General features: G+C 44.4%; 3 protein-coding genes across 3 annotated transcripts; 2 read left to right on the forward strand and 1 right to left on the reverse strand.

Annotated features, from left to right (window-relative positions):
- The first annotated feature begins 21 nt into the window (after positions 1–21).
- On the forward strand, positions 22–633 carry LOC121515286 (histone H1-like). The gene has a single exon (XM_041795978.1). The coding sequence runs from the start codon at positions 22–24 to the stop codon at positions 631–633; it is 612 nt and encodes a 203-aa protein (XP_041651912.1).
- Positions 634–4,693: 4,060 nt separating this feature from the next.
- Positions 4,694–6,744, reverse strand: LOC121515284 (histone H2A-like). The gene is made up of 2 exons (XM_041795977.1): positions 6,372–6,744; positions 4,694–5,104 (listed from the first exon to the last, which is right to left on the reverse strand). Exons 1-2 carry the CDS (start codon positions 6,742–6,744, stop codon positions 4,737–4,739), a joined length of 741 nt encoding a protein of 246 aa, XP_041651911.1. The 3' UTR covers positions 4,694–4,736.
- Positions 6,745–10,429: 3,685 nt separating this feature from the next.
- LOC121515287 (histone H1-like) lies at positions 10,430–11,008 on the forward strand. Its single transcript, XM_041795979.1, has one exon. It carries the CDS (start codon positions 10,430–10,432, stop codon positions 11,006–11,008), a length of 579 nt encoding a protein of 192 aa, XP_041651913.1.
- Positions 11,009–14,876: the final 3,868 nt, after the last annotated feature.

Below are 14,876 nucleotides of genomic sequence, written 5' to 3' on the forward strand. Positions count from 1 at the left end.
TGAACACATCTCATCTAAACCATGGCAGAAGAAGCTCCAGTAGCTCCAGCAGCCGCTCCGGCTAAAGCGGCCAAGAAGAAGACTCCCAAGGCCAAGAAGAGCGGGCCCAGCGTCGGCGAGCTCATCCTGAAGACTGTGGCCGCATCCAAGGAGCGGAGCGGGGTGTCCCTGGCTGCTCTCAAGAAGGCTCTGTCTGCCGGAGGCTACGATGTGGACAAGAACAAGGCCCGCGTCAAGACCGCCGTCAAGAGCTTGGTGGCAAAGGGAGCCCTGACTCAGGTCAAGGGGGCCGGAGCCTCTGGATCCTTCAAGATGTGCAAGAAGGCAGCGGAGCCCAAGAAGGCAGCCAAGAAGAAAGCTCCTGCTAAAGCCAAGAAGCCCGCAGCAAAGAAACCCAAAGCGGCCAAGAAGCCCAAGAAAGCGCCAGCTAAGAAACCAGCAGCTGCTAAGAACAAGTCTCCCAAGAAGGCCGCCAACAAAGCCAAAGCAGCGCCCAAGAAAGCAGCCAAGAGCCCCAAGAAGGCAGCACCCAAGAAGCCCGCAGCACCCAAGAAGGCCCCCAAAGCCAAGAAAGCACCAGCAAAGAAGCAAGCCAAGCCCAAAGCCAAGAAGGCAGCACCCAAGAAGAAGTGAGCTGCTTGCACTCAAAGACACACAAACCAAACAAAGGCTCTTTTAAGAGCCACACACAACACCAAAGAGCACAAACCATACTAAAATACACTCTCAATATGCAACGTGTCCTTCAGGCGTTGCAGGGCTTGAGAAGCCTGGAATGAAAAGTTATTTTTTCATTCGTTTTTATATTTTTCTTAGTAATTATTGTCATTAACCAATCAACGCCTCTAACTGAATTGGTCAATTGACAGAAACTTCAATCAATTACAGTAAGGCGCATTTTTGAGGGCCCCCTGGTCCTCTTCTCAAAAAAGTCAAAATGGTATAGTCCGCTCCTCGCGCTGAGTGGCAGAACGAGCCAGGATGAGAGGAGAAAGGGGACTGTAAACTAGAGGAGTGATGCTACCTCACAGTTCAGATCAGGAGCCCAAAAGAAAGAAATGAAAGAGAAAGGAGGCAGAATGAGGGACAAAGACTCATCACAGAGTTAAATGTTTAGGGAGAGGTGAGCGGTGACAACGGGCCATTTTTGGGCAAATGCCAGGAGAGGAGCCAGCTATGGTCCAGTTTGGGTCAATGATAATGAGTCTTTCTATTGAGAAAAAGGGACAATGCTCATGTAACAGACTATTCTGTGTTTATTAAGTGTTTGCCTTTTGGAGTTAATTGTCCCCGGAGAGTTACCGTAGCTGCCATAAAGCGTTTGTTGTTGTCATAATCTGGTTACCTGTACAGGTGTTCGTTACATCATCATTTTTACAGTTCATTGTTTTCCACTTAATAAGAAATCTCGAATACACTTCTAAGAAGATTTTTCAATTGGGAAAATGATGTTAATTAAGTTAAAAACATTTCAGATCGATCCCTGGATGTTTTAACACTTTGACCGCTCAGACTATATTCAGGCTGCTTACAGAGGTCACAGGTTGTGCTGCCTGCAAAGAGCAACCTCATTTAGTCCAAAAGTGTGCTAACTCAAAGAATCCCTGAAAAACGTGCTATACAGACAAAGACCGAAGGTCTGGATAGCTCGGGGATCAGGATCAGGATCAGAAGGCTCTAAAGCCCTGCAGCGCGAACCTACACGGTCCTGGTCTGAGAACGAGAGGTCAGGGTGTGGGAGTTTTGTGCACATAAGAAGAGCTAAGCTGTTATGGTCTGAGCTTTAGGAGCAGTGAGACGTGAAACTAGGAGCTGATCTTGGATGAGTCTAGGCTCTACTACCGGTGCGTCAGGAAGACCAAAGTTGTGTCAGCAGAGAGGATGATGGAGATAATGTCGACTACAGTATGGATAGCTGAGACTAAGAAACCTTTAGTAGCATCACACTAGTGAAAGAAGAGGGAAATGAGGCAAAGGATCATCAGTCATGGGCTGCTCGTGTCAACAGAAGAGGCAAGCTCACATTTTATTGTTACTCTCAGCTGTGCTGTGACGTCAGAATAATTAATTGGAAGACTGCAGAATTTAATGGTGAAAAGTGACTTAGTGTGATCCTACTACGTTTGTAGGTAGATGTATTGTAGCTAAAAGCTTTTGATTTCTAAATATTTTGGCTGAATGAGTGTAGATGTGGAGCTGTCCTTGGTGCTGAAGACTGAGACTGACAGCTGTCAGACAGAGAGAGGCAGAGATAGGCTCACTGTGAACAGCTGATTCTACGCTAACCTGTGTAATTTGAGTGATCATTGAGTTGGAAATATATTTCTATGGACAGCTTTTGAGAGGTTTTCTGTGGAGAACACATGATCAAAAAAGAAAACAAGGAGTTTGTTGTTGCTGTGCTGTAATGTAGAGATTATATTGTCGTTGTGCGGTTGTTCTGTGTTGCTCATTTATTGATCAACTCGATCTCCAAGGTTCCAGGTCAAGCTTGTCATGAACATTTGATTTCATGTTGGTTTGGATGTTAAAAGGGCTGGTCTTCTGAAGATGCCACGGCATTTTTCAATGTCAGTCCATCACTGCCTAGACATTTATTTCTTTCTTCTAAATTTACATCAGAATTTCGCTACCAAATCAGACCCATTCATGAGATTCTCCAAACAAGGGCTGTGGAAATATAAGACTTTGTCCTGAATCTATCCCTTGTTTGCTTCTTTTGTGAGTGTCCAGAATTAGGTCGAGTCTTTAGTTAATGAATGGTTCAGGCCCTCCTGATATTCTTACTGTTGTTGAGCTACAATGCCTTTACAAGGATTATTTGATGCTTTACTGTAACAGAATTAGGTCAGGCTGTTGTTAAAGGTTGATAGCTGATAGCAACACTAGCACCATGTAGCCTCAATAGCCTGTTTTACTGTATGTTAGCTTTAACTAAGAGGCTCTATCAATTAATGCTTGTAGAAGGACCTTGTAGGAGACAGGGAGAAAGGAGGCGTGGATGATGGAGAGGAAAGCAGGGACAGAGAGCAAGATAAGGATGATGGGGAGAAGAAAGAGAGGCTAGAGAGTGTGGGCAGTGTAATATATATATATTTTTTCTGGGGGCCCAAAATTCCTAGCAACGCCCCTGCTTCTTTGGAGCTGCTGTGGGTCAACATGTTTCTCTGTCTGATTCAGTCCTGAGCAGCTAAACCACCAGCAGAGGGCGACAAAGCTCTGTGAATGGCAGCCTTGCTCAGAGTCTTTGTCCACGCTAACAACGGTCCTCATGCAGGATCAGAGCAGAGAGGACTACAGTAGATGGAGCTAGAGCACCAAGAGGGTTTAAATAAAGTTAAAATCCAGAGAAGAAAAACATGTCAGTCTTCAGCCTCCAACACGTCCTCAAAGACTCTTCATAATAACGCGATCTGAGACGTTGAGTTACTTCGTTTATTTCATCTGAATAGCGAAAATGTCTGGAAGAGGAAAGGGAGGTAAAGGACTCGGTAAAGGAGGCGCCAAGCGTCACCGTAAAGTTCTCCGTGATAACATCCAGGGAATCACCAAGCCCGCTATCCGTCGTCTGGCTCGCCGTGGTGGAGTCAAGCGTATCTCCGGTCTCATCTACGAGGAGACCCGCGGAGTGTTGAAGGTCTTCCTGGAGAACGTCATCCGTGATGCCGTCACCTACACCGAGCACGCCAAGAGGAAGACAGTCACCGCCATGGATGTGGTCTACGCTCTCAAGAGACAGGGACGCACTCTGTACGGCTTCGGAGGTTAAACTCACATCTTGACAACAAAACAACCCAACGGCTCTTCTAAGAGCCACCCACTTCAACTTGAGGGCACATTCCCATGTCTTGCTGATAATTCACATGTGTGTTTGTAGGAGACAACATGGTCCATATAGAGTGAAAACAGTGGGAGTCATTCTACACATGGCTACAAACATGGATCAGCTTACACTCAACCTGTGAACAACACCTCACATTCTATGCTTAAACACCTGGCTGTTGGATTCAAGGACAACGCTAGCAGACACAACAACAATCACCTGAGCGCAGAGGAGCTGGCCATTACTCTGTGCTGCTGAAATCACTCATTTGAAATACATCACAGTAACAGCCCAGACAACCCCGCTCCATTTGATTTAAAGGCAAAGGATTAGAAAAGAGAGGAAAGCTCCAATACTACAAACACTTCCTGAAAACAGGGTGGTAAAGCAGCACGTGCACACTTCAGTAAAAAGTGTCGAGATTTTTGCAGATTCGTCTTTGTGTCACAATGACGTCACTGAGCTCGCCGTGCAGGTGTGTTGAGATTGTAAGTCAGAGATATCGCTATCATCTTATCACGTGATCCACTCCAAACGACAATCAGTACATGAAGAGATAAACAGAAAAACACCAAACTAGAAAGAAACTATTTTTCAGTAGTTTAGATTTATTTGTCAGAGATTGGTTGCTGCGTTTGAAGCCAAATATCCCCGTTTACTCCAATTCACTTTCAGAAATGAAGAATCTTGAAATAAAAAATGTTGGTGCTGTTGGTGAAATGTTCCTTTCTTCTAAAACAGGATACGCTAATAAAAGCACTGAACTACAACACTGGTAAAAATAAAAATTAAACAGTAATGTTAATAACCATCGTTTATCAGATAATGCAGTCAGAGGGATTCAGCTCTTAATGTATGTGGTGGGTGGTCCTGAAAAGGACCTTTGGGTTAGGTTTCCGGACTAACAGCAGGTTTACTTGGAGCTGGTGTACTTGGTGACAGCCTTGGTGCCCTCAGACACGGCGTGCTTGGCCAGCTCTCCGGGCAGCAGCAGGCGGACGGCGGTCTGGATCTCCCTGGAGGTGATGGTGGAGCGCTTGTTGTAGTGAGCCAGACGAGAGGCCTCCCCGGCGATGCGCTCGAAGATATCACTCACAAACGAGTTCATGATGCCCATGGCCTTAGAGGAGATCCCGGTGTCAGGGTGGACCTGCTTCAGAACCTTATAGACGTAGATGGCGTAGCTCTCTTTCCTGCTCCTCTTTCTCTTCTTGCCGCTCTTGGTGGCCTTAGACACGGCTTTCTTGGAGCCCTTCTTGGGCGCTTTCACTGTATCAGGCATGGTGGTGGTCGAAAAGACGAATGTCTTGCAGACGAGCGGGCTCCTGCTTTTCTTCAGTCTCTGTGGAAATCAGAACGCGCAGTTACTCGGACAGGATTGGCCGAGATTGGAGCACAGAGGCTGAGAAACGGGGGGGATGGAGGCTGAGTCCTGTTCAGGGGGGTCTGCAGGAACTCTGAGCCCATGAAAAGATATCAGCAGCACAAAGAATAGTGATGGGAATTTCAACTCTTTAAAGTGATCCGGTTTATTTGGCTTCGTTTGCTCAAAGGAGTCGACTCTTGGCTCCTGAACGGCTCTTTGTTTGCTACAATTTTGGCTTCATTCAATCAGCTAAATGTAACAAAATCCTGACTGTGATTAATATGTGTACATATTTTCACTGAAATGACTCAGCAGGCTTAGAATGAACACAAACATTGAATGTCTTTAACATGTGGTTTGGAGTAAAACACTGATTTTGTGTCTTCCAGTGAGCAGTAATGGAGTCTTTAGCCAAGCTGTGTGATGTAAAGATATTTCCTTTATTCTGGGGTTATTTGACAGCAGCAAAAGAGAAAAGAGACACCATCAAACCACTATTCTGCACCACATGAGTCGGCTTTTTAGACTGAGTCGTTTGTGAAAGATCACTAACAGTAAAAGCTCGGAGTATCTCTGTGTGCTTCAAAGCTTCACCATCAGACAAAAACGCAATAAAATAATAATAGATATAAACACTGAGCTCTGCCAGGTGTGAGTCACAATGGAGGAACGGACAAAATTATGTTGTACATAGAAAAGCCTTCATCAGTGGTGGTTTTGATTCTATATTATTTTTAAAGGTCCTCGCTTATGTCAGGATACTGTACATGTCAGAAATCCACCTTAGGACAGAGCTGAATGGCTGCATTGTGTGTGTTCTTGCTGGAGAGTTGTGGAAAGTGTGTGAATGAGCTGTAGTGTAGTTTAAGGGGGCCGAAGTTTTGGATTTAGTGTCAGAGACAGAATTGTTGAGAAGACGTACTGCCATCCGGACATGAAAGAGTTGTATGGATGTGAAAGCTGCGGCTCTGCTGTGAGGATGTTGTGTCGCTTTGGTGTGTAGAGTTGTAACGCGTGTGATGAGAGCAGAGATTGTGAAAGTGTGTAAAGTCAGGCTTGGTGTGTCCAGAGCTGTGTGCGTGTGTAACGTCAATAGTTAGGACAGTGTCTCTTTAGTTGTGATGTGGGTGGCTCTTAAAAGAGCCGTTGTGTTGTTGGGATCAGGTCTAGTCTACTTCTTGGCGGCCTTCTCGGTCTTCTTGGGCAGCAGAACAGCCTGGATGTTTGGCAGCACGCCGCCCTGAGCGATGGTGACTCCTCCCAGCAGCTTGTTGAGCTCCTCGTCGTTGCGGACAGCCAGCTGCAGGTGACGGGGGATGATCCTGGTCTTCTTGTTGTCCCGGGCAGCGTTCCCGGCCAGCTCCAGGATCTCAGCGGTCAGGTACTCGAGCACAGCCGCCAGGTAGACGGGGGCTCCGGCTCCCACACGTTGAGCATAGTTCCCCTTACGGAGCAGTCTGTGGACACGACCGACCGGGAACTGGAGCCCGGCGCGAGAGGAGCGGGTCTTTGCCTTGGCTCTGGCTTTACCACCGGTTTTGCCTCTTCCGCTCATCTTGGCTCGTCTTTCTAGAGTGTGGACTCAGAAAAATGATGTCTGACAGCGGACTCAGCCTGTCTTTATCTCCGCTGAGTTCCCGCGCCTTTTCCTGCCGGGTTAATGAGAACAGAGGATTCCAGCAGAGGAGCGGAGGGAGGGCGGCCCTCAGCTCACTTTTGGCGGACACTTTGAAGGCTTTTCTTCCCTCAAAGCAGCCTGTGGACACTGAGGCGGGGGCTGAGCCCCCCTCCTTCTGGGCAGAGCTCCAGGAGCAGCCCGTCACCAATCAGAGTCCAGAGGTCTGAAGCAGCGTCAAATTTCACAGCCTCTCCTCCGCTTTAAAAGCAGCTCCTCTGCTTTTTGACAAAGCTATCAGTATCTCCTTCTCACAGCGAGGCAAGAGACATGGCAAGAACCAAGCAGACCGCTCGTAAGTCCACCGGAGGCAAAGCCCCCAGGAAGCAGCTGGCCACCAAGGCTGCCCGCAAGAGCGCCCCGGCCACAGGCGGCGTCAAGAAGCCCCACCGTTACAGGCCCGGTACCGTGGCTCTCAGAGAGATCCGTCGTTACCAGAAATCCACTGAGCTGCTCATCCGCAAGCTGCCCTTCCAGCGCCTGGTCCGAGAGATCGCTCAGGACTTCAAGACCGACCTGCGCTTCCAGAGCTCAGCCGTCATGGCTCTGCAGGAGGCCAGCGAGGCTTACCTGGTCGGTCTCTTTGAGGACACCAACCTGTGCGCCATCCACGCCAAGAGGGTCACCATCATGCCCAAAGACATCCAGCTGGCCCGCAGGATCCGTGGAGAGAGAGCTTAAACCGTCCCATCAATAATCCTGAACCACAACGGCTCTTTTAAGAGCCACCACTCTGTTCCTCAAAGAGTCACTCCTAACTATCAGACCGCTTTTGGTGTTGTATTGAGTATATTGAATGTTTTTTTTTTTTTTTTTTTTTATTTTTTAACATGATGACTGATCCTCTCCACAAAAGAAGCCATAGCAAAGATATGGCACAATTAAACGCAATCCCACGACCACATACCTAGATGTGACCTCATCTCACGTAGGTGGGGTGTAAATTCCTAACGAGGTGATGAATAATTAATTAATAAGACAGACACAGAACAGGTAGATGTATTGTTGTTCAATTTTTAGGTTTGATGTAAATATTTGGGCTGAATGAGTGTAGATGTGGAGCTGTCCTTGGTGCTGAAGACTGATCCTGACAGCAGTCAGACAGAGAGAGGCAGAGATAGGCTCACTGTGATCAGCTGATTCTGCGCTTCTCTCCTGTATATTCTGACTGATTGTTGAGTTGATATTCTGTTTCTTTGGACAGTTGTTGTAAGGATTTCTGTGGATAAAACATGATTAGAAAAGAAAATAATGGAGCTATTTTTCTTGTATGTGTAATGTTGCTGTGCTGTAATAAACACGTTGTTTGGTTCATCTGTCGCTCATTCATTGACCAACTCGGTCTCCAAGGTTTCAGTCCAAAGTTTACGGTCTAAAACTGAAAGGAGGAATCCTCAGCTGACCAGTGCTGCCACCAGGTTTAGTCATTGTTCAGACATATGTGGAGCCTTTAGACTTTATTGAGTGGATGGAGTAGACACATGAGAGAAAACACTCAATTTGTTGATCCAGGGTTCATCAGACTTTTCAACCATATTTCTCCCTTTTTCTAGAAGTTTCTGTGCAACAGTTAGTTTAGATAGCCAGTTTAGATACAACCGAAAAATCACAGCCCTAAACTCAGAAAGGTTGTAGTGATTTTAACTGAGTCAGAGTCAAACACATTATAATCAGGTGTTTTTTGTAACTGATATTCCATGTAAAGGCAGTTTTTAAAATCACTTTTCAGATTGTGTTTAGAAGATTTTTTTTTTGTAATTTATGATCATGTTAATGAGATAGAGGTATCAAAAAAGTATGTATCAAATATGATACAACAGGCTTTAAGGGGTTAAACTTTGAACTAAACACTGAAAAAGCAATCTCAACATGTTAGACGATTTAATGAGCCTGATATTTTGTTTTAGAAGTGAGACTTTATTTGACTTTAACACCTAGACTTACTCAACTAAAAAATTAATGAATATTTAGTTTTTTTTTTTTTTTTTAATCAAATTTTGTCCAGTACGTTCAACGACACGTTAGAACAAGTCCTGACTGGTTAAAGGCCATTTAATCTAAAAAACATTCAGGGAAATCAATGTAGAAAAAGTGTATATAAAAAGAGAGACATTCATTTATTAACTAATTTAGTAACATTTTTTGATTAAAAATAATTAGAAGACAGACGAGTGACATTCAAGAGGTGAAGAGACTTTTAATTTGAAAGTCTCTTGTATTGTGTATGAGTTTCTCCCCCAAATGAATCAGAATAAATGTGTGAAAATATTTAGACTGAAAACCAGCAGCAACTCATCTCATCTCTGCTCCAGAGAGGAGTTAGTGACAAACACTATGTTTGTTTTCATTTGGCATATGGACACCATAAATATGGCTCAGCATCAGTATTTATTTAAAAAGATTTATTTTTTATACAGTTACACAATATTCATTACTAATAATTAATTACATTTAATTACTTGTTCTGTGTTAATTGATCAACTTAATTGCCATCTATTTGTACAGGAAATGGAATGAAGTAAGATATGATAGATTTATTTTGTAGATTGAATGTTTTTCCTGATTGTTTATTTGTCATGAATTATGTGAAACAACATGCCAATTCTCTTTTTGTCCTGTTTTAACCTGTTCCATTCTGAATGAAGAATTTCAAATCAATGTAAAGAAGAGAAATGAGAAGAAAACAGAAAACTAAGTTGTCCTCCATCCTCTTTTGTCACCTTCAACCTTTCAAGGTCAGACAAACCTGCAGTAAAGCCTGAAGAAGTGACGGGAACACTGATGGAAATCAACAAACAACATCTTCACTTGAGATCTCCTGCTAGTTTGATTTAAGAGCTGAAACAATGAAGCACATCTTCATAGCAGTGATGACATTACCCAGGGCAAATAAATCAACACATTCTGATCCAGTAGAAGTAGCTGATGTTGTCATGGATGACACAGTGGGCTGGGTGTCTCTTCTATCAGAGCCAGCAAGCTAAAAACCTGAAGGATTCTTTGGTCAGTACTCAGCTGCTATGAAGCCTGGCCTCGTCCTCATCAGTGTGTTTGCTGCTCTCTGAAAAAGTTGATTTCATGCTCAAACAAACTCAAACAGATGACTGCTTTAGTTTGCTGCCCATCAATAAACGTGTGACTCAGCACGAACATTCATTTCCTCTCAGCTTTGAGACATTTGAGGTGATTCTAGGAGCCAAACGAGGAGGAAAAGCTGACAGCAGTGACAGCGTGAGGATGAATGTGTGACTTTTGGAGTGTGTGTGAAGAAAAGGAAGAGGAGCTGAGAGCTAAACATGAGTTCAATGTGAAGAGAAACAAGTCCACTATCTGCTCCCCTCACTGCCAGCCTTCAGAGCGTCTCCCACCTTTAGTTTGACCCCTTTTAGCGGAGACCAGAAAACACAAGTGGACCTGTTTAAGACCGGACAGAGGAGCCGCGAGCGCCATTGAGTGTCTACGGTTCTCATGGTGTGTTTAAGTGCAGCCTCCCGCTCTGGATTCTCTATCTCTCCTCTCTGAGTGTGTGTGATCTCTCGTGTTGTTAACACATCTCATCTAAACCATGGCAGAAGAGGCTCCAGCAGCTCCAGCAGCCGCTCCGGCTAAAGCGGCCAAGAAGAAGACTCCCAAGGCCAAGAAGAGCGGGCCCAGCGTCAGCGAGCTCATCCTGAAGACTGTGGCCGCATCCAAGGAGTGGAGCGGGGTGTCCCTGGCTGCTCTCAAGAAGGCTCTGTCTGCCGGAGGCTACGATGTGGACAAGAACAAGGCCCGCGTCAAGACTGCCGTCAAGAGCTTGGTGGCCAAGGGAGCCCTGACTCAGGTCAAGGGGGCCGGAGCCTCTGGATCCTTCAAGATGAGCAAGAAGGCAGCGGAGCCCAAGAAGGCAGCCAAGAAGAAAGCTCCTGCTAAAGCCAAGAAGCCCGCAGCAAAGAAACCCAAAGCGGCCAAGAAGCCCAAGAAAGCGCCAGCTAAGAAACCAGCAGCTGCTAAGAACAAGTCTCCCAAGAAGGCCGCCAACAAAGCCAAAGCAGCGCCCAAGAAAGCAACCAAGAGCCCCAAGAAGGCCCCCAAAGCCAAGAAAGCACCAGCAAAGAAGCAAGCCAAGCCCAAAGCCACGAAGGCAGCACCCAAGAAGAAGTGAGCTGCTTGCACTCAAACACACACAAACAAAACAAAGGCTCTTTTAAGAGCCACACACAACACCAAAGAGCACAAACCATACTAAAATACACTCTCAATATGCAACGTGTCCTTCAGGCGTTGCAGGGAACGCTTAAACCGTTCACAATCACAATCAACTCACACTTTTCCTCTAATGTTCCCGGCCTCTTCCTCTCGGACTGAGCGATAATAAACACACAGCAGAGGGACGGGAGCTCACATCACAGTCCAGTCAGATCTTGCTGCACATTGCTGTTGTATGTGTTTCATGGAGACTTGACGCTGATCCACAGTCATCCAAGCCACCATGTTTCTGAAGATCTACATGACCTATTGATGATCAAAGACGACCCCTATGATCTGCTATTGTTCTGGTGCTTGCGGGCATTTCCTCCAATCAGTGCGCGCAGCTCACACTTCTGCCTGGAGTCCAATGAGCAGCGGGACAAATCCTCTCCAGCAGCTCCAACCAGACCCAGAAACTTCTAAATATCACATGAGGAGAATTTGGAGGGATTCAAGTTTCTAAAAGTACATAGGCCTACATCAGTTGAGAAAACGTCCTGATATTAGTCGTGCCGCCAAGGGCGTGGCACGGGGGTACTGATTACCCAGGTCCACAGGAGAGGGGGGCGCACACAAACGCGCAGCATAGCACACGGCAGAGCGCAGCTGCAGCATCATCTCTGCTCTCTCACTGAGTCTTGTCCTGTCCAAACCTCTGACTTGTTTCTTGCACGAGCCTTAACAAATGTCAAAGCCAGAGGATTTTGCCTTGTAGTACCAAAGTTTTTCCCCTGAGTGTGATTAGAACAGCTGCTCTCAGGATAACACATATTTTCTCTGCGTAGTTATCCCTCAACCACAGACGCAGAGATCGCATCACGCTTTGGTGAGCGACTTAGTTCAATCTCCAGCCTGATTTAATCCTACATTAGAACAAATCTGTAATGCGAGGCCAATATAACCTAATTTTATTTGCATAAGATCTTATTTTATGTCATCAAGAAATGAACGTGTGGTCTTGATCACTTAAGTTTAAACAGGACATCATTTATAAATCCTGGGGCATATTTAACTTCAGCTCTCATTAAATGGTAGAAATTCTTCTCATAACGGTGAAAATAAATCAATAACTGAACATTCAATCCTAATCTAGACACAGAGTTCCCTATGACATGTGAGGTCGGCATGTTTGATCTTGGCGCAGCTTATCCATAATTACGCACGGAGATGGCCCGTTCATGATGCATGCAGGGATGTCAGAGGGATTCGGGGAGTGGAGATAAAGAAGAGCTACTCTAGGGGCTCAGACATGTGCTTTAAAGTCAAGGTTTTACTCAGTAGGTGAGGGTTTGTATCTCTACAAGCATCTCTCTGTGCCTCCCCATCTGTCTCTCTCTCTCGTCTCCTCGCTGGACTCTGTGCACTGATCCCAGGCCAAGTAAAATAAGGGTCAGATCAGGCATTGTGGACGACAGGTTGCTGTTTTAAATCCACAAACAGTCATGTTAAATGTATATTTATAATGAATATTACAGTCTTGTAAATTCATCATTAGTGGGTCTTAAAAACGTTAAAATCTGTAAAAATGTGGATGCAAAGAAAAGGATATCAGACCAGAGAAAAACAGAAGGAAACCGGAGGAGAACAAGGACCACCTGATCTCACTGCACAGGATGAGCGACTGGCTGCATTAATTAGAAACTCATCCATCTCTGGCATATATCAACAGAACGAGGGTGAAAGTGATGACATTCATCCATCAGGTTACCTGTAATTATTTAATTTTTTTATATTTGGAATTCTTAATCTCTTGCAATTAACGAGTGAAGTCAATCAGAAAAACAAAACTTTATTTAACTGAAATTGCCAATGCTGATTGCAACAATTAGTTAATCTGTAGGCCCGGATGACAGTGACGTGTCAAAGTCAAAGTTGTTTTATTTCACTTAGATAATTTTGTATTTTTGTATTATAAATGAAGTGTTAAATTAAAATTCAAAATTTTATTGAGTGTAATTTGAACGATGGAAAAGTGTCCATTTCGTGGTTATTTAGTACATTTGGTCAACTCAAGCTAATTCCTGGTTTTAATTATTATCTTTAAGCTTTTTTATACATTAATGTAGTTTCAATACACTGAGCAACTTGGGTAAAAGCTATGTGTTTAAAGTTTTTAGAAAGTTGATCCTTCATTATTTGTGCATATGCATGGTCTGAGGAGGTTCTAATTTGTTTGCAGAGTAAGAACAAATTCAAGTAAGAAAATATTGATGAATCACAGATTTGTGCGTCAAACGTTCGTAGTCACAATTTAAGCACAAATTTGTGCGTACACACTGTTTGTGAATGAGGCCCATTGATCTTTGCCTCAACCCTCAATCTTAACCCTCAGTCTCCCGCGAAGTGCGAGGGCTGTCCCAATACTCCCGAGAGTTGAGCTTGAGGGAGATTGAGGGCGTTATCTTGCTCAATTTTGAGCTGTTCCTGGACCTCACTCAAAGAAAGATGGCGGCGAATGAGGGGAAGAAATCAAGCTATAAATGTAAATTTCTGTGTTAATAGAGATCTAAAAATTACGAAAACCACTCCAATATCTTAGTTTAATAATATTAATTATGTTCCTTTTTGTAGCATAACATTTACTTTTATTTTTACGATCGTAAGCCGGTAACTGTGCACGGACAATCCTACGAGGGTGTCCGGAATTTCAATGCCCTGTCCGGGGAAACGTCAGGCTTATTTGTCCTCCTTTGGAGAACACAACGCAGCATGCTGTCCATTGCTCTCTTTCTCTGCACATCAGTCCAGTGTTTGTGTGTTAAACATCATCCTGGTAATGTATATACAGCGTTGAACAAACGTAAACTACACCTGGCTGTCACACATTAGTTACATATTTTTGGAAACTGGTGCCATCCGTGATCAATAAAGTGCGTGCGTCCCCCCCCCCCCCCATACTAGCTGCACAGAAACTTTCATCACGTCTGTCCCGTAAATTCACCTGTTATTCTGCAACCCCTCTTGTCAAACACCAGCTTCTGTCATTGTTTAGTTTGTGAATTTATGATAAAACCGTGAAGTTCCTGCGCTGGTTCTGATCAGGAATTAATGACATTGGCAAACTTCCTGGCACAGATCAGCTGTTTTAAAAATCAGATGGCAGGTGAAAATAAATAGAGACAATGTATAGTTAAAGGTGATTTAACAACAGATGATAACACTGAAGCAGAAACGTAGAGAGGAAGGGACAGGATGAGCTGCTGTGTGTGAGGGAAGGGGAGATGAGCGGGGGTGTGTGTGAAGGGGTGTGAGGGGGGCCAGATCATCTGGTTTATATTATTCTTATTTTGAGGAGAAGACCCCAGTAGAGAGCTAATAAAGTGGGATTAATGTTATGATGAATATAATTAACCCATAGTGACCACTTTTTTAAACAGATGGAAATAATAAATATCCTTATTATTGCAAAAAGGAATATGATCTGTAGGTGTAAGTGTCTCAAAAACATCTAAAAATAAAACACTCTTGAAGCCAGAATAACAGTGAGTCTTGAACACGAACGACAGGACAACAACTTGTAGTTTACAATTTTAATAAAAGAAAGTTGTACATAAGAGTCAGGGCGCACGGTCAAAAACTGTGACGCTTCTATGCTGAGCTGGCTTCATCTCTCTCCCCCCACACCAGCTTACGCTGCATACCAGACTAAGTAGGTCACATGACTGGTTTGGAGCAGTTCTAAATAAAACGTTTTTATCACACATTGTCTGTCTGTGTCTCATTATCTTTTTGAACTAATGAATTCTAAATGTAAATAAGAAATAATCATGAAAGTCCCTTTT

The sequence above is a fragment of the Cheilinus undulatus genome, linkage group 9 (assembly GCF_018320785.1).
Source record: "Cheilinus undulatus linkage group 9, ASM1832078v1, whole genome shotgun sequence".
NCBI lineage: Eukaryota > Metazoa > Chordata > Actinopteri > Labriformes > Labridae > Cheilinus > Cheilinus undulatus.

Excerpts from the sequence above, each read along its gene's own strand:
- LOC121515287 (XM_041795979.1), top strand. The coding sequence starts at position 10,430 with ATGGCAGAAGAGGCTCCAGCAGCTCCAGCAGCCGCTCCGGCTAAAGCG.
- LOC121515284 (XM_041795977.1), bottom strand. The coding sequence starts at position 6,744 with ATGAGCGGAAGAGGCAAAACCGGTGGTAAAGCCAGAGCCAAGGCAAAG. Across the intron at positions 5,105-6,371 it reads CAAGAAGACCGAGAAGGCCG|TGCCTGATACAGTGAAAGCG; the intron begins CCAAGAAGTAGA and ends CGACCACCACCA.
- LOC121515286 (XM_041795978.1), top strand. The coding sequence starts at position 22 with ATGGCAGAAGAAGCTCCAGTAGCTCCAGCAGCCGCTCCGGCTAAAGCG.